Below are 27374 nucleotides of genomic sequence, written 5' to 3' on the forward strand. Positions count from 1 at the left end.
AGAGTTTACTTAGTTAAGTTTTTGGAAATGAAATTTCCAGCTTTTTCCCAGATAGCCCTCGGAAAAAATTATGTGTGTTTATACTGTCATCAGCTGTTGTTGAGAATCGCCATTTCCCATTACCCTCTCCAGCACAGATAGTTGTTTGAGGTTAACAAAAATCTAGTTACTGAAAGGGTTGAAATTTTACCTCCTTGTTCACCTCCTAAGAATGTAATGAGGACTACCTTTGTTCTCACAAAGGGCTAGTTATCAGACTTTTTTTGAATTCTCATACACGGTGTCACTTGCTATGATAAACTTAGACCAGCATATTAAAAAGCAGAGATATCAGTTTGCCGACAAATGTCCATCTAGTCAAAGCTATGATTTTCCCAGTATTTTGTATGACTGTGAGAGTTGGACCATAAAGAATGTTGAGGGCCAAAGAATTCATGCTTTTGAATTGTGATGCTGGAGAAGACTCTTAAGAGTCCCTTGGACAACAAAGGAGATCAAACCCACTAATTGTAAAGAAATCAACCCTGAATATTCATTGTAAGGACTGATGCTGAAGCTCCTGTACTTTGGCCACTTAATGCAAAGAGTTGACTCTTTGGAAAAGACACTGATGCTGAGACAGATTGAGGACAGGAGGAGAAGGGAGGTGACAGAGGATGAGATGGTTGGATGGGATCACTGACTCAATGGACATGAGTTTGATCTAACTTAGGAAGATAGTGAAGGACAGGGAAGCCAGTTCATGGGGTCACAAAGAGTGGAACATTACTTAGCGACTGAACAACACCAGTTTCACTTATAAAATGATAACCATGTCATGAGATTAGGTAATTCAGAGTGCTTGACAATTGGGAAATCTGCTTGATCATATTGATGTTTATTTCTTTATGATATTTATCAATACCAGATTTTGTGTTTAGCACTAGTTCTTTCAGAGTAACAGCAGGTTTCTTTGTACCATTGACTTTCTAGGTATCAAGGAGGGATGGTAGAGAAACATCATTTGAAAGATGTGAAAAGAAGAAAAATTATAGTTCATTTCTACTTTAATAATTAAACACTTAATCCATGGGTAAATCAAATGAAGGTTTCTTGATTATTTCATAATAAATAATTGGACCAGATTATAAATGTTGTTTACATGTTGAAGTATTTAAAGACACAATGATGGTATCTACAACTTCAAAATAGTATGAAGGGGTTAAGGTGAAACAGGTGTGTGTGTGAATTAATATAATAGTAGCTGGCTTTAATGAGAACTCATCATGCTGTTCTCTCTTCTTGTATATGTTTGAGATTTTCCATGATTTAAAGGTTTTTTTTCCCCTAGAAATTTTCCACTCTTAAGTTTTTACATTAGAGAAAAAGCCCTGTACAAGAATGACCATAGTAGCTTTGTTTTAAAACCAGGAAACTGAAAACAGTCCATTATTAGGAAAATGAATTAACTGTGGTATATTCATAGAGTACTACTCAGCAGTAAAAAGGAATGGACTATTGATACATACTGTAATATAGATGAATTTCAAAAACATGCTAAGTGAAGAAGTACATAATGTCATTCTAGTTACATGAAATTCTAGAACAAGCACAAGTAGTCTCTAGGTGAAAAATCAGAAGAGTGGGGACCTCAGGGGATGGAGGAACTTTCTTTGGTGATTGTAACGGTCTTTGTGCTGATACAGATTTGAATGACACATGTATATGTGTTTGTGGAAACTTGGCAAGAATGTGCTTAATGTTTGTACATTTTGTTGTATATAAATTTTTACTTCAAAAGAAAATAAACATTGGCTAGTGACAGTCACGTACTGATACCTTCAGTTTACACAAAAACAAGTAGAATTGTATAGATATATGATAAAGCAATTTGGTCAAAGGTTAATTGGTAAGATATGGGTAATGGGTAAGTAGGTGCTCACTGTTGCCATGTTAGCAGTATAATTCTACATTGCTGTGGTTGAATGCCTTTACTGCCAAAAAAGAAAAAAAAACCCAAAACAGTGAAGCCCATGTCTTGTTGACCTCAAGATAGGAGAACTTATGGAAAGGTATTGCTGTCCACTTAGAAGACTGGACTGATAGACTCTGCACCATTGCTTTTGCTTTTATTTAAGTGCTAAGTAGATTAATGGAGGTAAAGAATGCAATGGAAGACTTACATAATTGACTATACTCTGGCGTGGTGGTTCTCAAACTTCTTGGTCTTAAGACCCCTTTGCACAAACTTTAAAATATTGTGGAACAGCAACAACAAAAAATTGTGGACTCTAAAACTTTTTGTTTGTATAGATTATACCTGTAGATATTTACATTATTAAAATTTTAAACTGAAGATTTTGTAACCCATTTTAGAATAATAAACACATTAGAAATTAACATTACTTGTATTTTTTTTTTTTAATTGTGGTAAAATATACCTGATGTCACTTCCCTTGTGCCTCAGACAGTAAAGAGTGTGCTTGCAATGCGGGAGACCTGGGTTCAATCCCTGGATCAGGAAGATCCCCTGGGGAAGGAAATGGCAACCCACTCCAGTACTCTTGCCTGGAAAATCTATGGGCAGAGGAGCCTGGCAGGTTACAGTCCGTGGGGTCTCAAAGAGTTGGACACAACTGAGCAACTTCACTTATACTTCACTTAAACCAGATGTCAGATTTACCATTTTAAGCATGCCATCTGTGGCATTAAGTACATTCGCTTTGTTGCACAGTCATCACCAGCATTTCAGATCTTTTTCATCTTCTCCAGATGAAACTCAACCCATTAAACACTTAACTCCGTATTCTCCCATCCCAGGAACCACTGTTTTACTTTGTCTGAATTTGACAACTCTAGATATGTCATATAAGTGTAATAATAACACCTTTTAAAAAGAAAATTGAGAATGGTGGCATTGTTTTATTTGTTATATCACACCTTTTGTAGCTTGTGGAAAACTCCTCTCGTGAGAGCATGACAGTGAAAAAGCAAATAGTATCTTAATATGTATTATGAAAGCGGTTTGTGCTTGTGCCCCACCCCACTCAAAAAAAATGGGGGGAGGGATCGGAGTTCTCAGAAAAAAACAGAGACATTACTTCGATGCTTACGGTCCATCTGGTTGAAGCTGTGGTTTTGCCAGTAGTGATGTATGGATGTTGGATCATGAAGACTGAACGCTGAAGAATTGATGCGTTTGAGCTGTGGTGTTGGAGAAGACTCTTGAGAGTCCCTTGGATGGCAAGGAGATCAAACCAGTCAATCCTAAAAGAAATCAACCCTGAATATTCATTAGAAGGACTGATGCTGAAGCTGAAGCTCCAATACTTTGGCCAGTTGATGTGAAGAACTGACTCATTGGAAAAGATGCTAATGCTGGGAAAGATTGAAGGCAGGAGGAGAAGGGGACAACAGAGGATGAGATGGTTGGATGGCATCACTGACTGGATGGACATGAGTTTGAGCAAGCTCCCCGAGTTGGTGAGGGACAGGGAAGCCTGGCGTGCTGCAGTCCGTGGGGTCGCAAAGAATCGGACATGACTGAGCGACTGAACAACAACAGGGGAGTGCTCAGAACACACTTTGAAAATTGCTGTACTTGGATCATTTTGTGTGATTGAGCAGGTTTCTAAGTAGTTGTGATTATGTGGTGATAATGAAATTTGTAACACCTTCCCCTCCTTTCTAATTGCCCAGTCCCTCTACCCCCCAGAGTATTCTAGGAGTATAGATTTGGAGACAGAAAAATCACAGACTTGATAATAAAGAAAAATTTATTTTAGGTATTGGGAAAGAAAGAATCCCTGGTTAATTCCTGAAAAACTTACTTAAGAACTCATATTTGGAATGGCTTCTGCTTCCTTATGTTAGAATGGTTAAGGAAGGTTAATCTGATTTCACTCCCCGGTACCCAGCCTAGAAGCTGAGTTGGCATGAATGAAATTTGTAGATAATGGCTTTTGGAGCTGGTTGCATTTAGGTTTGAAAGTTACCAGCTCTTGGAGATAGGAAGTCAGGTTAGCTGTTAGCCAGCGTTGAAGCATTTTAATGAAACTTTTGCACAGATCCTTGACATTTACATTCTTATTCTTATCCATCCTTTTCTTATTCTTACCCATTTACATTCTTTCCATCCATAGGAACAGCACTTCCCATGATTTCTTTAGTCTGCTGCACGTTTTGCTCCAGATGGATTTGCCATAGTCTGGTGCTAAATATATGTTGTAAAGTATCCTCAGTTAGACATTAAAGCTTTGAACATCCTCCTGTATGTTTGCTGTGTTGGAGAAGACTCTTGAGAGTCCCTTGGACTGCAAGGAGATCCAACCAGTCCATTCTAAAGGAGATCAGCCCTGGGATTTCTTTGGAAGGAATGATGCTAAAGCTGAAACTCCAGTACTTTGGCCGCCTCATGCGAAGAGTTGACTCATTGGAAAAGACTCTGATGCTGGGAGGGATTGGGAGCAGGAGGAGAAGGGGACGACAGAGGATGAGATGGCTGGATGGCATCACTGACTCTATGGACGTGAGTCTGAGTGACCTCTGGGAGTTGGTGATGGACAGGGAGGCCTGGCGTGCTGCGATTCATGGGGTCGCAAAGAGTCGGACGCGACTGAACTGAACTGAACTGAAATTCCTGTTGACCCTGTTCTTCTCTTTATGCCCTGAAATAGATTTTGTAGACTAAAGGCTAGACCAGAGGGTTGTATATAGTACAGCTGCAGAGATGAATGCGTTTGGTGCGATTTAGCCATAGATGGGAAAGTTAATCTGCAAATAATTGTGTAATTTCTATAATGTAGAAATGTGTAGACTCACAAAAGACAAAGCTCATGTGAAAGTACACTGGTATCTTCGCCGTTATCCATTTTTGGTAGTTTTCCTAGGATATAGCAAAACTTGACCCATCTACTAAGCTAGGAAGGCACTTTTGACCTATTTTTAATTGCTTGAATGTATTTTCTTTTAGGATGTCTGTCCAGTTGGATTACTTAGGACCAAACTAAGATTTGACTTCCTGTTCTGTTCGTTTTGTTTTCTTTTCTTTTCCTTTTAAGGAACACTCTTGTTTTCTCACTATCATTTGTCTTGTTTTACTTTGCACATTGCAGGGGCTAAAATAGTTTTTGGATGCTAACATAGTTTCTTAGTCTCTAAGGGGAAGGAAGTATGGACATTGATTTTCGCCTTGGTTCTTCTGGTAGCACTGATCTGTAAATGTTGGCAAATTGTGGCTGTGTATGTGTAATTGTTTTTGATGCAGATTGGCAGATTTGGAAAGCAGTATTAGTATTGCCAGTGTATGTATTAAACTGTCCTTCCAGACCTTTGTATTTTGGCCAGAAAGTTGGGAACTTTGAGGTAAAAGGATAACATTCCTATCTTGCTGTTGTGGCCACTCAGTATCCAGCTGCTAAAACATGGAGAAACAGCAGGTCAGAGACAAAGGACTGGACACTACACTTGTTTCTAAGCGTATCTGGAATTGGCTCGGCTGCTTTGGGTGAAGTAAGGGGACAAAGATCGTGATTTTCTTTAACGTTGTAGTTTACACAAGCCTCATTATTTGTCTGAGGCTAAAACTCTTTCTGTTATGTGTCTTCACCACTGCATTGTAACAGCTCTGTAGCTGAGTTGGAAGATAAGACAAACTTCTTCTACAGGAGAGTATTTTTATTTTTTAAGTGCTCATTGTTTAGGAGAGGAGAGAGGGGTATTGTCCTCACAAAAGGGCCCCTAAAAGCGCCACTGTGCTCCAGTAGATGTTGGCAACGGTACTGCTGTCCCTGGTGCTCGTTTCGCCTGCGTCATGGGATGCGCAACAGCTTGTGGGCCAGGAGAAAGACTTCAGAAATAACTGGGGACAGGGACATAGTAAAGTTTTTTCTCTTTTTCTGAGAACCGTGAATTCTTTTTTTGTTTCTTCCCCTATTTATCTTCTGGGTTTTATCTCCTTGTTTCCTTTTGCCCACAAAAATAATTAACCACACAATTGCTTGGACCACTCTGGCTTCTTTTGCTTTCACTGTGACTACAGTAGCACATATCCCTTTGGATCTGAGGAATCTATATTAATTTCTCTGACCACGATGACAGGTCATCATGTCACATTAATTCATATTAATTTTAGATTATTAATTTGACATATATTTCAACCAGCATTGAATTTTAGATCTTTTATTACTTTTAGAATCATATCTCAAAAGTCTGAACACTTTTTATACAAGGTGGTTTTTAGTCTACGCCCTTTCTCCCAGAATGGCATGTTCACATTCATGAATGTTCCAGAGCTGTTTACATTTTAGTAAATAGAAATTGGGAGATATGAAGACTTGATAACACATCTTTACAGATTTCCCTCCCTCAGGTCAGGATAAGGAAGAATTGTTTGTTGGTCTGTCTGTCAGGGTGCCAGATGAGCAACAGAGCAATGTACACTTACAGCCCAGCGTTTGTCCCCTTGGACTCATGGGCTCCAGATGTTCATTGGCACACAGATAGGGGAGCTGCCAGAGCTACAGGTGAGGCAGTCATTGTCTAGCAGTGTTTACTGTTTGAAGACAAATTTATTGGAGAAGCCAAATTAGCATTAGAAGATTGTTTGATGAGCACAGAAACCAACAAGAAGCAGCAGACCGGATTATCTTAATGACTAAACTCTCAACTCTGCTGTGTCCAGCCTTGCTACTTGAAGACTCTTCAGAGACCCAAGACCATCTTCTCTGCATAGTGCTGGAGATATTATACTTACAGCGTTTGTCTTTTCATGTGCCCATACCTACTGTTTTGTTTCTTAGCGTGCTGCTGTATTTCAGAGCTACCTCGTAATTCTCTGCTCCTCCTGCTAGTGCAGCCATGAAATTAAAAGACGCTTACTCCTTGGAAGGAAAGTTATGACCAACCTAGATAGCATATTCAAAAGCAGAGACATTACTTTGCCAATTAAGGTCCGTTTAGTCAAGGCTATGGTTTTCCCAATGGTCATGTATGGATGTGAGAGTTGGACTGTGAAGAAAGCTGAATGCCGAAGAATTGATGCTTTTGAACTGTGGTGTTCGAGAAGACTCTTGAGAGTCCCTTGGACTGCAAGGAGATTCAACCAGTCCGTTCTGAAGGAGATCAGCCCTGGGATTTCTTTGGAAGGAATGATGCTCAAGCTGAAACTCCACTACTTTGGCCACCTCATGCGAAGAGTTGACTCATTGGAAAAGACTCTGATGCTGGGAGGGATTGGGAGCAGGAGGAGAAGGGGACAACAGAGGATGAGATGGCTGGGTGGCATCACTGACTCAATGGACGTGAGTCTGAGTGAACTCCGGGAGTTGGTGATGGACAGGGAGGCCTGGCGTGCTGCGATTCATGGGGTCGCAAAGAGTCAGACACGACTGAGCGACCGAACTGAACTGAAGTGAACCTGAACCTGCTAGTGCAGGAGCGGTGATAATGGATATGTCTTGGATGTCAGTCACCCGAGACAGTGCTTCCCAGCTTCTTTGTGTTGTGGCATACAGGAAGAGCCATACTGTATGGCACACTGGGGAAATTGGATCTCTCCCCCAGCTTCACCCACTGCTGTGATGGCCGAGGACATCAGCCCTTACTTATCACTTACGTTAGTCAAAGGCTCTAGGTTTGGAGTATAATCTTGGAGGACCATGTGCGCTAGGCTTTAAGTTTATTCTTTAACAGGCCATTAGGATTTTTTGAACAGTGGATTAACATACCCAGAATGGAATTTATGCTTATTAATCTTACAGCAGGGTATAAAATGGGTTAGAGAAAGAAGAAAACCTAAAACCTGGTAGATCAGTTAGATTATTGGATTAGTTGAAGTGAAATGATATGGTTAATTCTGGGTAGTAGAAATAGGAATGAGACTGAGAGGACAGGTGAAAATATTGGCTGAACAGTTGGTGGTAGGGTGGGAAATGGAGAGTGAAAAATCAGAGGTTGTGATGAGCTGTGGGTAGGAGTGATGGTGCGATGACTAGTAGAAATAAGCAATGGAAATATAAAAACAGGTTTAGAAATTTATTTCTGTTTAGGGCATATTGAGGTCTAGTGGCTATTCATATTTCAAAAGGTGTTAGAATACTCATCCATGTGACACTGCAGAGAAGTAAGATTGTGGATGGAGTGGTGGGAAGGGGGTGTGTTACCTCTGGGAGTTTATTGTATGACCTTCAGCCTTGTTGACTCAAACACATCAGGGTGGAGCTATTTTTCATAGATAGATCCAGTGATAATCAGGCTCATGTAACTGGTGTATGAAACAGATAGTATTCATTTATTCATTTACAGTGAGGAATAACTAGCACAAAGATTGAAGTACGTGTGGTGTGACCAGTAAGTACTCATTCAGGAGGCAGGCTCACATAGGAATCAAGTCATAATGAGGGAGTTGCTTAGGAAATGTGGCATTATGACATGAGAAATTGCATGGCTGCTCACATGTTTAATGGCTGTCATCTCCTGGGTAGGGCATGGATTAGTCAGTGAATTGATTGGGATTCTCACTCACCTAAGAGTATAAATTAATTGTTATCCCTTAGTATCATGGGGATTGATTTCCAGGAGCCTCCATGAAACCAAAATCTGCAAATACAAGTCTGTCACATAAAACGATGTAGTATAATAAGTACAGTTGGTCCTCCAAGTAAGCAACTTCCTGATTATGACTGTATATTGTATCCTTTTCCTTCAGTGTCTGTATCCTTCTTCTGTTTCCATGCCTTTGAGCACTGTTCAGTCTGATTGACTCATCCTTATTTTTAAAGTATATTTACATACTGTCATATTACACTTGTCTTACATTTTTGTTAACTTACTATACAAATGTGTGTGTGTGTGTGTGTGTGTGTGTGACTCTAGATCAAATAAAGTCTTCTTTAGTGGTTTATAGTTAAGAGAGGGGAGATGTGTGTTCCAAAAGTATACTGTGCTTCTTCAAGAAAGTTTCTAAAGTCTTGGAAAATACTACATCCATAGGCTTGAGTGACTAAATATGGGGTGCTAGGGGAGTGATATGAGGGCTTCCCTGATAGCTCAGTTGGTAAAGAATCCACCTGCAATGCAGGAGACCCTGGTTTGATTCCTGGGCTGGGAAGATCCGCTGGAGAAGGGATTGACTACCCACTCCAGTATTCTTGGGCTTCCCTTGTGGCTCAGCTGGTAAAGAATCCGCCTGTAATGCAGGAGACCTTGGTTCGATTCCTGGGTTGGGAAGATTCCGCTGGAGAAGGGATTGACTACACACTCCAGTATTCTTGGGCTTCCCTGTGGCTCAGCTGGTAAAGAATCTGCCTGCGATATGGGAGACCTGGGTTCGATCCCTGGGTTGGGAAGATTCCGCTGGAGAAGGGAAAGGCCACCCACTCCAGTATTCTGGCCTGGAGAATTCCATGAACTGTGTAGTCTGACACTAAGAGTCTGACATGACTGAGCGACTTTTCACTGATCACTGATCGAGGAGTGAGGCCAAGGAAGCACTAGGATAACACTCAGGTTTCTAACTAGGGCAAGGGAGTGCTTTTCTGAAAACAAAATTTAGTACGGGAGGAGAATTAATAGGAGATGTGTTTGGAAGGCAAATTTAATATGTTTTAGGATGAGTGAAGTCCCAATGGCCCATCCCAATGTCCATAAATACAGATAGGAGCACTGTGCCCGGTGCTTAAAGAGACTTGTGTGGTGGTGCGCGGTGATGGAGATTTGTGTACCAAGCAGTGTTCTAAGTAATTTATGTTGAGTCATTCAGTCTTCACAACAGGCTGCAAAGTAGGGATTGTCATTAATTGCAGTAAAATGAGGTAGGAGCTACAGAAGTAAATTACCTAGCTAGATAAAAGGCAGATTTTGTGAGCATTAGCATATAAATATTGGCTAAATTCCTGCCAATAAATATCTAAAATGAGTCCACATCTTGTCAGTTACCTTAAAATAGATAGTGAGCTGTTGAAATGTTTCAGATCCATGATTATCCTAGTGAAATATTTCCTTCTAGTAGCCAATTGAACTATGATAATACAAAGTGTAGTCTTAAAGCCAGACACTTGTTGGATTAAACAAGGGGGAACATATTAACTATCCTTAAAAATTTAGATAATCTTCTAAAAGAGGATTGGAAAGCATATGTTCTTAACAGCCAACTCAATCCTCTGCACATACTTAATATGAAAGAACTTTTGGCCTTATAAATAATCTGAAATACTATCCTCTGCAAACATGAGGTGTCACATATGTATTGTTATTCAGCATCTTGTAATGAGTCTATATTGCAATTTTGGAAGAGTTGTTTTCATAGATTATGACCAGGAATTTTCCAGTTACTCTAAAATACATATTTTAGTTACTGTATTACTCTACTTGGTGACTTCTCTTGTTCCATTACTTTCTTCCTAACTAAAGGGGTTCTTCAGTAAAGGTCTAAGCAGGAACTTCTATCTTTGTCTGGAAACATCTTCATTTTGCACTTGCTTTTATATGGTACTTTATTTGGTTATGAAATTTTAGCTGACAGTTTTTTTCTCCTCACTTTTAAGATACTTGATTGTTTTCTCATAAAAAATCAACTTGTCAGCCATACTGTTGTTTCTTTCCTTATAGGTAATGTGTCATTTCTTCGGTTGCTTTTAAGAATTTTCTTGTCTTTGACATTCCTCAGTGTTCCCATGCTGGTCTACATATGAATTCGTTTTTTTTTTTTTGGATTTAGTGTGCTTTTCCACTTTGAGGATTATTTATACTAGTAACTGGAAGAATCTCAGCCGTTATCTCTACGTAACATTTCTTCCTCATTCTAATTTCTCCTGGAATTTCTGTTGCATATTATCTTGCATCTTTTTGACTTATCCACATTTTTTCATCTTGCTGGTTCTTTGTTCTGCATTCTGAGGAGTTTCTTCAAACATGCCTTCTCTTTTACTGCTTTTTAAAAAAATAATTTATTTTGGTTGCACTGGGTCTTGATTGCTGCTTGGGCTTTTCTCTTGTTTCGGTTAGCGGGGGCTTCTCTTTGTTGCAGTACACGGGCTTCTCATTGCAGGGGCTTCTCTTGTTGAGGAACACAGGCTCTAAGCGAAGGTTCAGTAGTTATGGCACATGGGCTTACTTACCCTGATGCATGTGGAATCTTCCAAAACCAGGGATCAGATCCCCCGTCCTCTGCATTGGCAGGTGGATTCTTATCCACTGGACCACTAGAGAAGTCCTTTTTTTTAATTTAAAAAATTCTCTCCCCCATCTCCAAGATGCTTTTCTTTTTTTAAATTGAAGTACAGTTGTTTTAAAATGTTGTGTGTGTTTCACCTGTACAGCAAAATGATTCAGCTTTACATATGCATATATCCCTTCTGTTTTGGATTTCCTTCCCACTTAGGTCACCACAGAGCACTGAGTAGAGTTCTCAGTTCTGTACAGTAGGTTCTCATTAGTTATCTATTTTATATATAGTAGTGTATATATGGGGCTTCCCTGGTGGCTCAGCAGTAAAGAATCTGCCTGTAGTGCAGTAGACTTGGGTTCGATCCCTGGGTCAGGAACGTCCCCTGGAGGAGGCATAACAACCCGCTCTGGTTTTGTTGTCTAGAGAGGAGCCTGGTGGGCTATAGTCCCTAGGGTCGCACAGAGTCAGACACGACTGAAGTGACTAACTGTAGCAGCGGCTGTGTATATATGTTAATCCCAGTCCCCCAATTCATCCTACCTTCTCTTCCTGGTATTCATATGTCTGGGTCTCTATTTCTGCTTTGCAAATTAGTTGATCTGTATGATTTTTCTAGATTTCATATATAAGCGGTATTTGTTTTTCTCTTTCTGACTTACTTCACTCTGTATGACAGTCTCTAGATCCATCTACATCTCTGCAAGACGTAGGCACAAATTTCATTCCTTTTTATGCCTGAGTAATAGTCCGTTGTACATATGTACCACTTCTTTATCCTTTCTTCTGTTGATGGACATTTAGATTGCTTCCATGTCTTGGTTATTGTAAATAGTGCTGCAGTGAACATTGGGCTGCATGTATCTTTTTGAATTACGGTTTTGAATTATTGTATCCTATCTTTGGACTTCTGTTATTTTTTTCCTCTCCAATATTTTCGGCTGTTTTAATCAAGAAAAATTTCGAACTTAACAAAAATAAAGAGAATGTTGTAATAACTCCCCGTGTACCATTACCCTGCCCTGGCAATTATGAATTTTGTTTATATCCCCACAGACACACATCCATTATTTTGAAGCCAGTCCTGGGCATCATCTGTTTAATCTGTAAATACTAAAATATATATCCTTAAAGGATTCTTCAAGAGTCTTTATAAACATTTTTCTTAATTTATGTTTTAATGCACACTGTTTCATTTAAGGTTTTGGGTACTAACCATCTGTTTGTTGATCTCTCATCATGGTGTATCTGTTCCTTGATTAGTTTTGTTATTTTAAAAATTTTGGATGTGGTATTTCCTATGGAACTTGTGTGGGTACCTTGGATTATGGAAGTGGTTTTGATGATTTGTTTCTGCTGGGCACAATAAGCCACAGCCCACTTTTACGCACACTTTCAGCTTATAGAGTCAAACATCATATATGAGATAAAAATTTGAATAGCACCTGCACAGATTGTGTTTGGTTTTTAGTTTTTCGTGGGAAACTATGCCCATAACCCCTAGAAGTCCAGGAAATTGCTTTCTTGCTACTTCTCAGCAATGACAAAGTTTTGCTTTTTGCTCTAACTTTGTTTCATCTTCCTATCTAGCTCTTGAGTATCTCCCTTCCTTCCTTTGGAACTTTGCTATAATTTTTTCTACTATTTTATCTATTTCTGTTTAGCATTTTGATTATTTTTAGAAGGGAAAGTGCTTGGTCTCACTGTATTGCCCAACTAGAAAGTTACGTTTCTACCTGTCTATTTAAGGTGATGTTATAAATTTATTAAATACTTCATATAGGAGTGAGTGAGAGGGGTGTGTGTGTATCTTTTAATCTGATATGCTAGTGTTCAGGTCACATTTAATATGTGTTCTCATTTCATCTGGTCAGGTGGGCAGAACCTAAACACACATTCAGACTTGTATTTCAGTTAAGTCTTCTGCTTGTATATTTTGTTTGTGTTAGAATCAAATAGTCGTTAATTTATGGGTCAGAAACGTTGGTAATATTACATCTGATTTAATATAATTTATTGCTAGATAGAATCTTGGAATACATGAAGTTATATGAGATACATCTGAAAAATGGACATATATCTCTACATAACAGTATAACATAACATATATCCGTACATAACAGTAAGGGAAAAAACTCTTTGGGAAAATGGCAAAGGATTTAAACATACTGTTTAAGAAAACTGTAAATAAAATTATAGTAAGATTTTTTCCTTATTAGATTGGAAAAGATAAAAAATGTTTGATAATACCCTGGGTTCAGAAGGATGCTGAGAAATTGGAACACTCACACATTGCTAGTGGGGATGTAAATTAAAATTGCCTGAGGAAGGACGCTTCAGCATCTTTCTTCCAAGGATCAAGTGTACATTTGGTACATTGTTGGAAATACCACCAGATGGGAAGCAACTTAAATGTTCATCAGAGTAGACTAAATTATAGTAGGCATACACAGTGCTCTTCAATGTTATTATGTATTACAGAGTGAGACAGTTATAACATGTGAATAGGGAATGATCTCAGAGGAATTATTATATGGAAGAGGCAAGGTGTACATAGTAGACTAACATGAGAATGGGAATGTATGTGGATTTAAAATGTATAAAATATCTGGAAGAACGTAGAAGAAAATGATGGTGATGGTTGCCTTGGGAGGGGAAGAACTGGCTGTCTCAGGATCCAGGGAAGGGAGAGAGAGTTTATTTTTCACTTTTGAGTTTTAGGTGATGACATGTATTACATATTATTTTAATGGAAACCAGAGTCTGTCTTTGTGTGAAGATCCAAGTAAAGGAAGAAGAATCCTGTGAGGTTGAATTGGAATTGTGGATATATTAGTATGAGATCATGATTTCTCACACACACACACACACACACACACACACACACACACATTTGCTGAAGGAGTTAAACAGAGAAAAGAATGGGAGGGACTTAAAAAAAAATTTAGAATGCTGATTAATTAATGATTGTACATTATTACTTTGATAAAAATAGAGAATTAGAAAAATTATTCAAGAAAAGTCCTGTGCCATTTTAAGCCCTGTACTTGTACTATGTGTGACTTTTTTTTGCTTTGCATCCATTTCATTACCATGTGGCTATGTCATGGTTAATGTTCATTTAACAAATAATGAGTCTTACTGTGTGGTAGGCAATGTGCTAAATGTTTAACATACCGTATTTACAGAATTTTGTGAATGAAAAATATTAAGGAAACATTTTTATCTGGAAGTTGCTCTACTTAACAGGTTGCTCCTTTGATTTAGTACCTTAGAATTAGCGTAGATTATTAAAACTAGAAAATATTTCTATTATTTTGTAGAAGAAATTAAGGAACTTGTTATAGATAGAAAACCAGATTTTTGGTTCAGCATTCGTTCCACTGAGGTTCAGTTGTAATTTATGATGAATATTGTGAGATTTGATTCCTTTTTAAAATGTACTTTTGGTATCTTGGGCAATTTTTTCTACTTTTTGTTTTAAGATTTTACCATCTTCAAGTGACTTTCTACCTGTTTGTACAGTTGTGCCTTTTCCTGTGACATGGGCTCTGCCTTGGAAATGTCCTCTTCCTCCATGGTTTCTGCCTGTTTATAAAATCCAATAGAATTTCCTGGATGAAATATGACTTCCTTCTTGAGTATTGAATTTTACTTTGATTTTGGTCTCTTGGAATTAAACCTAACAGTTTTTTCTAGAGACTTAATTCTTCCTACTTGTCAGTGGTTCTTTATACTGTATATAATTCTTGAAGTTGGGATTTATTAAAAAAAATAGCTTTAGATAAATAGCTTAGATAAATGTTCCATTTGTTGAACAGTTATGTTACTCTATATTCTTTTGTTTGCTAATTTACTAATTGAATAATTTAAGACCAAAGCCTTATCTCTGATAGATATGCTCCATTGTTTATAGGGTGGTGCTTAGAATGCTAGCTTTATTTTCCGATTCTGGTCCCATCTAATTTATTATATGACTTTGTATAAGTTTCTTAATTCCTTGGTGATTTTATTCATTTTTAAAATTTATCATAATGGTTCTCTCTATATAAATAACATATACATGAGTGGTTAAGATACAGCTTGGCACAGTTTAACATACTGTGTTAAACTATTAAACACAGTTTAACATATTGAACGCTTAAATATTTGTTGAATGAATAATGTAATCTTTTGTGATAATGTGCTGATAAAAATATACAGATAGTGACTACTAGTATATATACCCTGAAGTTAGAAATTGAACATATTAGTAGTATTTTTATTTAATGAATTTCAGTAAGCTGATAGGAAATTGAAACTCCTTAGAACATTTTTTTATTTCCTGTCAATTATTTTGTTTGTGTTTTAAGATTCTTCATTGGTTATTTGCTCACTTAAAAAATCAGTTTGGTGTATAAACTATATAATGAGGAATATGTTTTGTCTATAAAACAAATCACTTATAAGTAAATTTAAGGTAAAAATATTTGTTGAATGCCACAGACTATTAACCACTGCAGCCTAATGAAGTACTTTGGAAAAGTTAATTGAAGTGATGGTTGGACTATTGTATGTAAAAATAATTCACTCCTAGAGATAGAATTAGTATTGGAGTTTGGTTATTCCTAATCTTTTCTCTAAGATATGGGGTTGAGGAATTAGTTACTGTACTAAATTTGCATCACTTATTTCTTGACAGTTTCCATTTCTTGAGTGGTTCTTTACCACTTTTATGATACAATCCTCTTTATTGTTATCCCCATCCTGTTTTTCTGAGATTAAGCTTATTCTAAGGTCTGTCAGTGTCTCCTGAAATGACTTCTATAATAATGGCTATTTCCTCTGACTTTTGCTCGTATTTGAGTTTCTTTGGTCTAGAATGTTCTGTTTCTAGTACATCTTGTAATTTTGGGTAGTTAGTGCACTGACTTAGTCACATGTCTCTCAAAAAGGCATGTACTTCTTGGTTCTGCCTCTTGGTCAAGTGACACTCAGCCCTGGAGGGAACCCGGATTTAGCTCTCCAAGCCTCCCAGGATCATAAAATTTGCTGGTTGAAGAGTTACAAAGGGGATCGCCTGTTTTATCGACGAGAGTAATGACAGGACAAATTAGTGGAAGGGACTTTTAAATACGTTAATGTTAAAAATTGATTCACTTCCTCTCTACTGACTTTTTACCAATGACCTTATCTAGGAAGATTTTCTCATTCCAGGGAGCCACTTGTCATTTTGGTTTTTACTGTCTAACCTGTATTGAGTCTTCTTTATAATTTAATTTTTTTTTTTTTTTACAAAAAAAAATGTATATCTATGCTATATACCATAAGTATGTTTAACCTTTACTCTATGTGGTATTAATAATGAATAACTGGTATGTATAATACCTGATATAGCCATGATCATTTTGGTAAGACATAAAGCAGAATCCAATGTTTTTTAATTGGGCTAAAATCTGCATGGCTACTGCTTGACAGCACGTGAAAAGACAGAGTTATTCTGTACCTGTTGTTTCCTTCACAGAGAGCTAGTGGCATCTGACAAAGAACCATGACCTGGCTGAACTCCAGGATGGAAGTAATGCACAAGTCACTTAATAAAAGCCAACACTGTAAATCGTACGTAATGGCTATATGCAAACTAGTGATCAAAGTTAATCATTTTAGAAGGGAAGAGTGTACAGTTTGCTTAATAAGTGGCTGTGTAACCACTAATGCAGTAGCTGTTTAGCAGCTTTCTGAATCCTTGGAAGGCCAGTGTGTCAGTAAGACAGTCCTCATGAGCACTCGCATATATTGCCTCAAGTGATGGAGGGGTGATGAGAGCTAGAATCACGTTTCTCTCTCATCTCCCCATATCTTCATTCCAGTCAGGCTTTTCTGAGCCCCTGCTCCCACATTTCTGCCAAACTTAGTCACAGAGATCTAGGTCTTAAATGTTCCTAGTAGCTTTTTTTTTCTTTTTCTGATTGTAAGTACTGTGTTTTCCAGAGCTGGCACTGTTTTGGAGATCCTCTGTGGAATCTCACTTGGAGAAAAAGAAAAGTGAGAGGCACTTCATTTTACATTGTAGTTCCTTAGTTCAGATGCAAGTAGCGGTGTTGGTTACCACAGTAGAAATATTGTGTTGGCGTTGTTTGATAATGCTTCTCAGAATCTACTTTTGGTTTACTTTTTTTTTAAAGTTAGGGATGACTGAGTCAGTTTGAGATTTAGAAACTCAGAGAACTTTTTTGTGGCTGTCTTACCATTGCACCCCTATAAAAAAAAAAAAAGACCTAAATTTCAGTGTCCCATAGATGTTATTTTAAAGTTAAAAGTCATCCATGATATGTAAAAATGGCATTCGAGGGATAAGTTACAGTAGTATTTGCTAAGTCACTTCAGTCGTGTCCGACTCTGTGCGACCCCAGAGACAGCAGCCCACCAGGCTCTGCTGTCCCTGGGATTCTCCAGGCAAGAACACTGGAGTGGGCTGCAGTTTCCTTCTCCAGTGCATGAAAGTGAAGAGTGAAAGTGAAGTTGCTGTCGTGCCTGACTCTTAGCGACCCCATGGACTGCAGCCCACCAGGCTTCTCTGTCCATGGGATTTTCCAGGCAAGAGTACAGTAGTATGATTTTGTACAATTCTGGGAAAGAGTTTTTCCTCAAGTTTGTTTCAGTACTATTAAAATTGTATTAGTGATGTCTGGCAACAGAAAACTCTTAAAACATGAGCCTTCAATTAAGAAGCAACATTTAGTCTCAGTTGACTTCAGTGTTTGGGTGTGGTCCCTCTGTTACTTCGGCCTTGGCCCAGCAGCTTTCCAGATGTAAGCCACACTTTTGATAGCTGCCACTTTTATAATGTATATGGTTCTGGGGCTTCATTAGGTAATTTAACTGTAATCCTAAGTTTAACTTCCCTTGAGCTTCAGAGAACCTTTTAAAATATATTTTTTTAACCTAAACATATTTTTCATTAAAGATATAAAATGTTTTTATTTCCTTTAACATGCATATAATCACTGCATTTTGTTTAGGTGCTTTTTATTCACATAAACAAGAAAGTTCTTGAGTTAAAGGTATATTTTCTAAGCCATTTTTTACTTCTTCACTATCTATTTGTTGATTTTACTCCCAAAACAAATCTGAGGTGTGTTACTGTTTTAAATTTTCTAAAATAATTTTATTCTCTATAATATTTTTTATTACAGAAAGATTTTTAAATTACTTAACATCAAGCAAAATTGATAGTCCAAGAAGATCTATCATGTTTGTTTTTTGTGACTTTTTAATACTCCTAGGGGCACCTTGTGCAAATACCTCAGTTTGAGAGGCACTGGCTCATTGGATCAAGTGGACATTTCCTAGTACAAAATGAGGGAAAGAAAGACATAAATATTATGACTTAATATATTAAGTCATATATTAAGTCTTAATAAAAGACTTAAATATTAACCCAATTTAAAAAAATAGTTCCACATGAGGGACATGACTCTCGTATTGCTTGAAACGTTTCTAGAGCTCTTCCTCTCGACCCCTGTACTTCTCCCCCTTTTGGATGAGCTCTAGTCTGCAGAGGACACTGAGTAGCCCTGCTCTAGGCCATAATGACTTACTTGTTCTGGGACTGTAGTCTTCTTCATACTCTTATGTCTTAAATATTTTATTTCTCCTCTCTAAAATGATTGCACATCCTTGTTTTCTAACTGCTGCTTTCCCTCTGTAACTTCTTGACAAGTCAGACACCCCGTCTCCAGGGAAGCCTGTCTTAACGATGACCATCTGCAATAGAGCGAGACATTCCCTCTGTGCTTCCATAGCCTCTTACAGAGCTGCCCTGTTAATGGTGTACTCACTTCTTTTCTTATTAGACTGTGGACTCTTTTGAGGGCAGGGACTTTATCTTTATATCCCCTCTGGTCAAGTAGAGTGCCTAGCACCCAGCAAGTATCGTGAAAGTGAAAGTCGCTCAGTTGTGTCCAACTCTTTGCAGTCCCATGGACTATAGAGTCCATGGAATTCTCCAGGACAGAATACTGGAGTGGGTAGCCTTTCCCTTCTCCAGGGGATTTTCCCAATCCTGGGATCGAACCCAGGTCTCCCTCGTTGTAGACAGATTCTTTACCAGCTGAGCCACAAGGGAGGCCCAAGTATCAGGAAATGCTTGCTTAAATGAATGGATGAGTAGACAGACAGGCTCTTTCTAATTAGTGTTTGATGTAATCTAGCTTTACCATTATGACTTGTTGTGATCCCAAAGCATTCAACTAATGATAACCACCTGACCCCTGCTTTCTAGCCATGCTTCCAGTCCAGGGTGGTATGGTGTGGATTACTGTGGCAGTTGTTTTTACTAGTGCCTAATGTTGTAACTTATTTCTTTCAGGAATTGTTGGATAAGTATTTAATAGCCAATGCAACTAATCCAGAGAGTAAGGTCTTCTATCTGAAAATGAAGGGAGATTACTTCCGGTACCTTGCTGAAGTTGCTTGTGGTGATGATCGGAAGCGTAAGTGTATTCGGTTTATGGGTAAAGCTAAAATATAAAAGGAAGGGAGAATAAGTTTGTAATGTTATCTTATGTTCTCAAAAATGAAAATACAGTCATGAATTTACATTATGTGCTCTTTATGAAAAATTCATAAACTCTGATTATAATCTGATAAGATTATTAAAAACAAACATAATCTTTCAGGCTTTAGAATTTGGTTCACCATATTTTTAGCCCCAGAGTTCTTTACATATGCTTTGGGTGATTCTGTTATGTCATGTGGTCTTCAGCATCTTGTATCTTGAAACTTAAGATGACTAAAAATTACATACAGAAGACGTTTTACTTCTGCTTGACATATTAATTTATTAACTCTTACTACCTGTTTTGAGGGCTCATAACACTGACTAATTACCCATAACCAGATACAGAGGAGAAATGAGATGAGAGTATTACTGCTGGTATATAATTTATCACAGAAAGCAGAGATATGGGGAAAAGAGGAACCAAATTTCCTAACTTGACTGTTAAAAAAGCTGAAGTGAATTTATTAGTAGTGAACCCAGTCTCTGGAGTATTGGTAGTTGAGTATACTGTAGTATGTTATGTATGTGCCTGCTGCTAAATTTATCAAGGAAGTTTTAGGTACAAGTATCACATAACTCATTTTTTTTTCAATTAGTTTATTTTATTCCTAATTTTACCCCATCCGAAAAAGGCATGCCCCTGAAAATGGTAGTTATGGCTTCTTCTCTTTTCTACAAAGAGTTACTAAGTAAATGTGAGTTTTACTATCCCCTGTATCAGTGTAATTGAAGATAGAGAAAACTTTTGTACTTTGCTGTAACAGTCTGTACACTTAAACTGTTGTGTTACCAATGTATAATTTCTTTTGCCACAAAGATAAGCAAACTGGTATGTGAAAGATGTTTGCACAGACTGAACATTTATAAATGTCAGCTCATCAAGGGATATCTTTGGAGACTGGGCCATAGCCCCAGCATTAACTGATCTAACCCTTGCTGGTTTTTTGGGATTTTCTCGTCCTAAACGTAGAACACTCCAGCAGTCTGGGACTTGTAAATAGTCTGTATTTACAGTCTGGAAACTGAGACACTTCAGTGCTCCCATTGCAGCACCTCCTTGTGTGCGAGAGAGCAAGCTCCTTAGTTCAGTGTGAGGGCTATACCAGCTATGTTTAGATCAGTAAATGTGCCATTTCAGAGGAGAAAAAAAAAGTGAATATTTGGGTTCTAAAGGGATAACTTAATTTCTGTTAGGTCAGGCTTTTTAGAGCTTGTAATGGGCGTGGTGGCCTCATTCAGAAAAGCTAACCTTTTCAAGATATGACATCATCAGATTAGTGTTGGTAGTACTTCCTGAAGATTTTTTTCAGGAAGGTGACATTTTTATTAGGCCAGTCATCAAACTCAGATCAGATTGTGATTATATACTGGCACTTTTATGTTGCTTTCACATTAATATATCTTGAAACCAAGGATCAGTATTGTTTTTACAGATAAGTAACAAAAATAGAGTCTCTTATGCTGTCGTTGTTGATGTTGTTTTAAACTAAGCTGAGTATAAGCAAGCAGCCTTATAAACTAGTGTTTTTTAATAACCTGGTACAAGATAATGTTTTGGGTTTACTACCGTGATTTCAAAAGAATGCTGCAGAGCAAAGACTGGTTCTACCAACTTAGTAGCATGTGTTAAAGGTGTGACTGTATACCAGATGGGATATTTTCAGTACCATGTTTTTTTATTTCGTTTTTTTCGCTTCACAGAAACGATAGATAATTCCCAAGGAGCTTACCAAGAGGCTTTCGATATAAGCAAGAAAGAGATGCAACCCACACACCCCATCCGGCTGGGGCTGGCTCTTAACTTTTCTGTGTTCTACTATGAGATCCTCAATAACCCGGAACTGGCCTGCACACTGGCTAAAACGGTAAGATGCGCATCCAGAAATACCTTGCTTAGGTTATTTGAGATAGCAAGCATGTTAATTTCTAGGCATTTTACTTGGATAGCCAGGTATGATTTCTCCTACATTTATTTGATTATCTCCTTCTTTTTCTTACCATCATGAGACCTACCACTACCTTACTCTCCCAGCTTTGTTTGTAAGCAGTAAGATCTGTCTAAAGAGCATATTGGTCAGAGTAATCAAAAAAGTATGAAAGAAATGTAGAGGGTCAGAAAGTAATGCCTACCAAGTGCGATTACTAGAATTTCTGCACTCCTCAAAGTATTTTAAAATGGATGCATTGAGAGGGATTTTGGCAAATAAATACTAGTTCTTATTTGTAAGAAATATATTGGGCATAGCTACTGTGCTGTCTGTCCTATGAAAGAACTAAGAAATGCTTGTGTAACTGACTAAGTATATATATCTTTATAAATTTCAAGTCATCCTCAAAAATTCTTATGTTGAGAATCTGAGGAAGTGATTTGAGTTTTCTTTTTAATGGATAATAGAAAGTAAGGTGGCTGTTCATATATTACATAAAAATGGTCTGTGATCGTAGAGTATCAGTTTATGTTGATGTTAAGTATTGTTCATCATGGATATTGATATTTGTCAGGCTTTTGATGAGGCTATTGCAGAACTCGACACACTGAATGAAGACTCGTACAAAGACAGCACCCTCATCATGCAGCTGCTGAGAGACAACCTCACAGTGAGCGTCCCCCTTTTTCTCATTTGTATTTCCTGTTTAGGGACAAAAGTGTCAATATCTATTCAGGCTCTCTGTCTTCCAGGGAAGCTACAGTAGAACTACACCTGGTCTTAGAAAACGGATGTATAAAAATTACACAAAAATGTTAAATACATGCTAGTATTTTGTATAGGACAACTCTTCTTTTGTAGGCAGTTGAATAGGCATTTTATCAAGACCTTCCTGAGAAAATACACTAAGATTTTAGGGACTCATTAACATTATTGTTACACTGGTATGAAGATGTTGATAAATTATGTTAATATGGAGAGTTTGTCTGTTTTAATTTGTTTTTTTCTTTAGTTTTCCACCCTACTTGTATAGAAAGGGCATCAAGGAAGAAGTAATAGAGAAAAAAGTACAGGTTGAGTTTTACTTAACTTTTGTAGGTTCAAGAACATTTGGTATGTTAACATCTTACACAAAATGTGGAAGAAGGAATTCACCTTTTAATATAAATGTAGTTCTCCTGTGGCCCCTCCCCTTGCCCCAGTTTTGATGCTTTTTCTTCTGCTAGATAAAAATTTTTGGCCTTATTACTCTCATAAATTATATTTCAGTAATGCTTTTTAAGAATAGCATTGAGCTGTCAGGAATTGAAACTAGCATTAAATTCTAAGGATGTTAGTTACCTTCTTTTTGACTGATATTACAGTAAGCTTTAAAAATGTACTCAGAGTATATCACTTTGCACATATACAGTGAAAGGTCTCCTAGAATACACTTTAGGAAGAGTTGATGATATTTGAGGTTTTAAGAAATATAACTTCTAATCTTAGTCATAGTCTCTATTTGAATAATTTACTGCTTTCACAATTATATTTTAATATAATAGTTGGACCTGAAATAATTGTCATCTAGAAATAGTAACTTAATGTGATTTTTTTTTTTTTTTCTTTCCAGTTATGGACATCAGACAGTGCAGGAGAAGAATGTGATGCGGCAGAAGGGGCAGAAAACTAAGTGCATACAGGGTGTCATCTTTCTTCCCCTTGAAACCTTTTTACTCATCTCCATTCCTTATTCCATTTGGATTTCCTATAGCAAAGAAACCCATTCATGTGTATGGAATCAACTGTTTATAGTCTTTTCACACTGCAGCTTTGGGAAAACTCCATTCCTTGATTTGTGTTTGTCTTAGCCTTCCTGGTGTGCAGTTACTGCTGTAGAAAAGTATTAATAGCTTCATTTCATACAAACATAAGTAACTTCCAAACACTTATGTAGAAGACTAAAAATGTATCTGGTATTTAAGTAATCTGAACCAGTTCTGCAAGTGACTGTGTTTTGTATTACTGTGAAGATATGAAAATGTAGCTAATTACAATTTAAAGAGTGTTCTACATAACTTCTTAATTTCTACATTCCCTCCTTTACTCTTCTTCAGAGATTTCCTTTCAGTGAGCAACTTTTCCATCCTCTTAATGTATTCCTTTTTAGTAGGAATCCAGAAGTATTAGATTAAATGGAAAAGCATTCAACATTTTGGGGCTGGGGGAATCACAGATTAAATGCCTCCTGTATCATATGTGATGGAGGTCTTGTGTATCTGTGACAACAGGGAGTTTCCTTATTCACTCTTCATTTGCTGCTGTTTAAGTTGACAACTTCCCTTCCCAATAAAAACTCACTTACACCTCCTGCCTTTGTAGTTCTGGTATTCACTTTACTATGTAATAGAAGTAGCATGTTGCTGCCAGAATACAACCGTTGCTTTTGGCAAATTAAAGTGCATGTCATTTCTTAATACACTAGAAAGGGGGAAAAAAGCACACAGTCCAGTCTAAAACATTAGTACTTTTCCATGCAGATTTGTGCACATGTGAGAGGGTGTCCAGTTTGTCTAGTGATTGTTATTTAGAGAGTTGGACCACTATTGTATGTTGCTAATCATTGACTGTAGTCCCAAAAAAGCCTTGTGAAAATGTTATGCCCTATGTAACAGCAGAGTAACATAAAATAAAATTACATTTTATAAACCATTTACTCTGGCTTTGTAACAGTTGCATATTCACATTTAAGGGACAGATGAGTGTACTGCCTTCTGAAGTTTACTGCTGCTTCCTTTTTGCTTCTGTGAAATGGAGCGGTGCTGCCCGGTTTTCTGTGTTGCGATCACTTGTCTTGGGGAGCCTGGACCTGTGTGAAGCTGGATTGCATTTCTTCCGAGTTGGTGTTTTACCTCAGATCCGTTTTGTGGACACTCACTCTCTTCCTTAGACGTAAAGGGTATTAGTGAACTGTTAAAGTAGGCATTTTAAAACCAGACAAAATTAAGTGATTGTGAGTGCTTTGGCTGGTGTTAGAATTATGCTTCAGTGGCTATTCCAGCAGAATGTTAAAAGCTTAAGAGTACCTTTAGTTTTCAAATGATTCTCTTTGTAAACAGTTATACTGTTGATGAATTCCAAATAATTTTGGTTTTATAATATCACCATGGCTATTACACTAGCCTGTCTTGAGTATTGGCCTGAGAATTTAAAGTCAGGAAATAATCTGTGACTATGAAACAAGGTTTCATTTACCTTTGATTTGTTTTCTGAGGGAAAATGAAAAGACAGAATTGAATACAACAGTTATCAGTCCTAACCAAGTTGTAAGTACTGGATAAAGTAATCACTCCACTACTTTAGTGAGTTATTAAAGTACCTTCCTTCTTAAAGAGCAGCTTAGTCCCAGATTATCTCGTTGCTGCAGAAGTGAACATCTTTAAGAGTGGGCCCAGGCTATGGTATTACCTCCAGATGAGTAGAGAATATTTATAGAGTACTGCAGAGAACTCAGTTGGGATAGAGGAAGGGTTTAAAGCCACATTTAAGCTTTCTTAACTTTTATAATTACTTTCTGAGATAGTTCAGAAAATCTAAATGTTACATCTATTTTGTAGTTAGAATTTTTCTTTTTTTATTTGTCTATTTGGCCACGCTGTGTGGCATGCAGGAATCTTCATTCCCTGACCAGGGTTCACATCTGGACTCCAGGGTATTCCCCAATAGTTGAACTTTTTCATTGACAGTTTTCCCTTTAAAATGTCATTTAGGTTTTAATAACTGGAAATAATGAAGGGGGGATTGCATATTAATGCTGATTATCCAGAATCAAAGCATTAGGGATTTCTCTTCCAACATTTAGCCTTGATTATTAGAGCTTAGATTGGGAAAGAACAGTACTTTTTTGGGATGGGATTGGTAGACTACATTCATGTCTACACCTTTATGAGTTTATGAGTAGAGACTCAGTTTTTTAAAAACCATGAAAAGTAGGAAAGCCCATGTAAAGTGTAAAAATTCTAGTAAAAGTAAAACAATTCGAGAAGATCAGAATTCTAGTCACTTAAATAGATTGCTTTTTTTTTTTTTAATGGCGTTAAGGCAACCATTCAAAAATATTTGAGGGCTTATTTTAAGCACAAATGCGATCAGTTCAGTTGCACAGTCATGTCCAACTCTTTGCAGCCCCATGGACTACAAGCACACGAGGCCTCCCTGTCCGTCACCAACTCCTGGAGTTTACTCAGACTCCTGTCCATAGAGTCATGATGCCATCCAACCATCTCATCCTCTGTTGACCCCTTCTCCTCCTGCCTTCAATCTTTCCCAACATCAGAGTCTTTTCAAACAAGTCAGCTCTTCGCATCAGGTGGCCAAAGTATTGGAGTTTCTGCTTCAACGTCAGTCCTTCCAATGAACACCCAGGACTGATTTCTATTAGGATGGACTGGTTGGATCTCTTTGCAGTCCAAGGGACTCTCAAGAGTTCTCCAACACCACAGTTCAAAAGCATCAATTCTTTGGCGCTCAGTTTGCTTTATAGTCCAACTCTCACATCCATACATGACTACTGGGAAAACCATAGCTTTGACTAGATGGACCTTTTTTGGCAAAGTAATGTCTCGGCTTTTTAATATGCTGTCTAGGTTGGTCATAACTTTTATTCTAAGGAGCAAGCGTCTTAATTTCACGTCTGCAGTCACCATCTGCAGTGGTTTTGGAGCCCCCCAAAATAAAGTCTCACACTGTTTCCACTCTTTGCCCATCTATCTGCCATGCAGTGCTTGGACCAGATGCCATGATCTTAGTTTTCTGAATGTTGAGCTTTAAGCCAACCTTTTCACTCATGTTTCACTTTCATCAAGAGGCTCTTTAGTTCCTCTTCGCTTTCTGCCATATGTGTGTTATCTGCATATCTGAGGTTATTGATACTTCTACTGGCAATCCCGATTCCAGCTTGTGCTTCATCCTGCCTGGCATTTCTCATGGTGTACTCTGCATGTAAGTTAAATAAATAGGATGACAAAGTACAGCTTTGATGTACTCCTTTCCAGACTGGAACCAGTCTTTTCCATGTCCAGTTCTGTTGCTTCTTGACCTGCATACAGATTTCTCAGGAGGCAGGTCAGGTGGTCTGGTATTCCTATCTCTCAGAATTTTCCACAGTTGTGATCCACACAGTCAGTCTTTGGCATAGTCAGTAAAGCAGAATTAGATGTTTTTCTGGAATTCTCTTCCTTTTTTGATCCAACAAATGTTGGCAATTTGATCACTGATTCCTCTGCCTTTTCTAAATCCAGCTTGAACAACTGGAAGTTCACAGTTCACGTACTTTTGAAGCCTGACTTGGAGAATTTTGAGCATTACTTTACTAGCATGTGAGATGAGTGCAATTGTGTGGTAGTTTGAGCATTCTTTGGCATTGCCTTTCTTTGGGATTGGAATGAAAACTGACCTTTTCCAGTCCTGTGGCCACTGCTGAGTTTTCCAAATTTGCTGACATATCGAGTCAGCACTTTCACAGCATCATCTTTTAGGATTTGAAATAGCTCAACTGGAATTCCATCACCTCCACTAGCTTTGTTCGTAGTGATGCTTCCTAAGGCTCACTTGATTTCGCATTCCAGGATGTCTGGCTCTAGGTGAGTGATCACACCATTGTGATTATCTGGGTCGTGAAGATCTTTTTTGTACAGTTCTGTGTATTCTTGCCACCGCTTCTTAATATCTTCTGCTTCTATTAGGTCCATACCATTTCTGTCCTTTATTGTGTCTATCTTTG

General features: G+C 37.8%; 1 protein-coding gene across 1 annotated transcript in view; it reads left to right on the forward strand.

Annotated features, from left to right (window-relative positions):
* YWHAQ (tyrosine 3-monooxygenase/tryptophan 5-monooxygenase activation protein theta) overlaps positions 1-24304 on the forward strand; it is a 31159-nt gene extending 6855 nt beyond the window's left edge. The window contains exons 3-6 of the mRNA NM_001078127.2: positions 19494-19617; positions 21387-21550; positions 22188-22283; positions 23226-24304. Of these exons, the coding sequence (NP_001071595.1) occupies positions 19494-19617; positions 21387-21550; positions 22188-22283; positions 23226-23285 (444 nt within the window). The 3' untranslated portion in view covers positions 23286-24304. The remainder of the gene's footprint in view (positions 1-19493; positions 19618-21386; positions 21551-22187; positions 22284-23225) is intronic.
* Positions 24305-27374: the final 3070 nt, after the last annotated feature.

Source organism: Bos taurus, chromosome 11 (genome assembly GCF_002263795.3).
Source record: "Bos taurus isolate L1 Dominette 01449 registration number 42190680 breed Hereford chromosome 11, ARS-UCD2.0, whole genome shotgun sequence".
NCBI lineage: Eukaryota > Metazoa > Chordata > Mammalia > Artiodactyla > Bovidae > Bos > Bos taurus.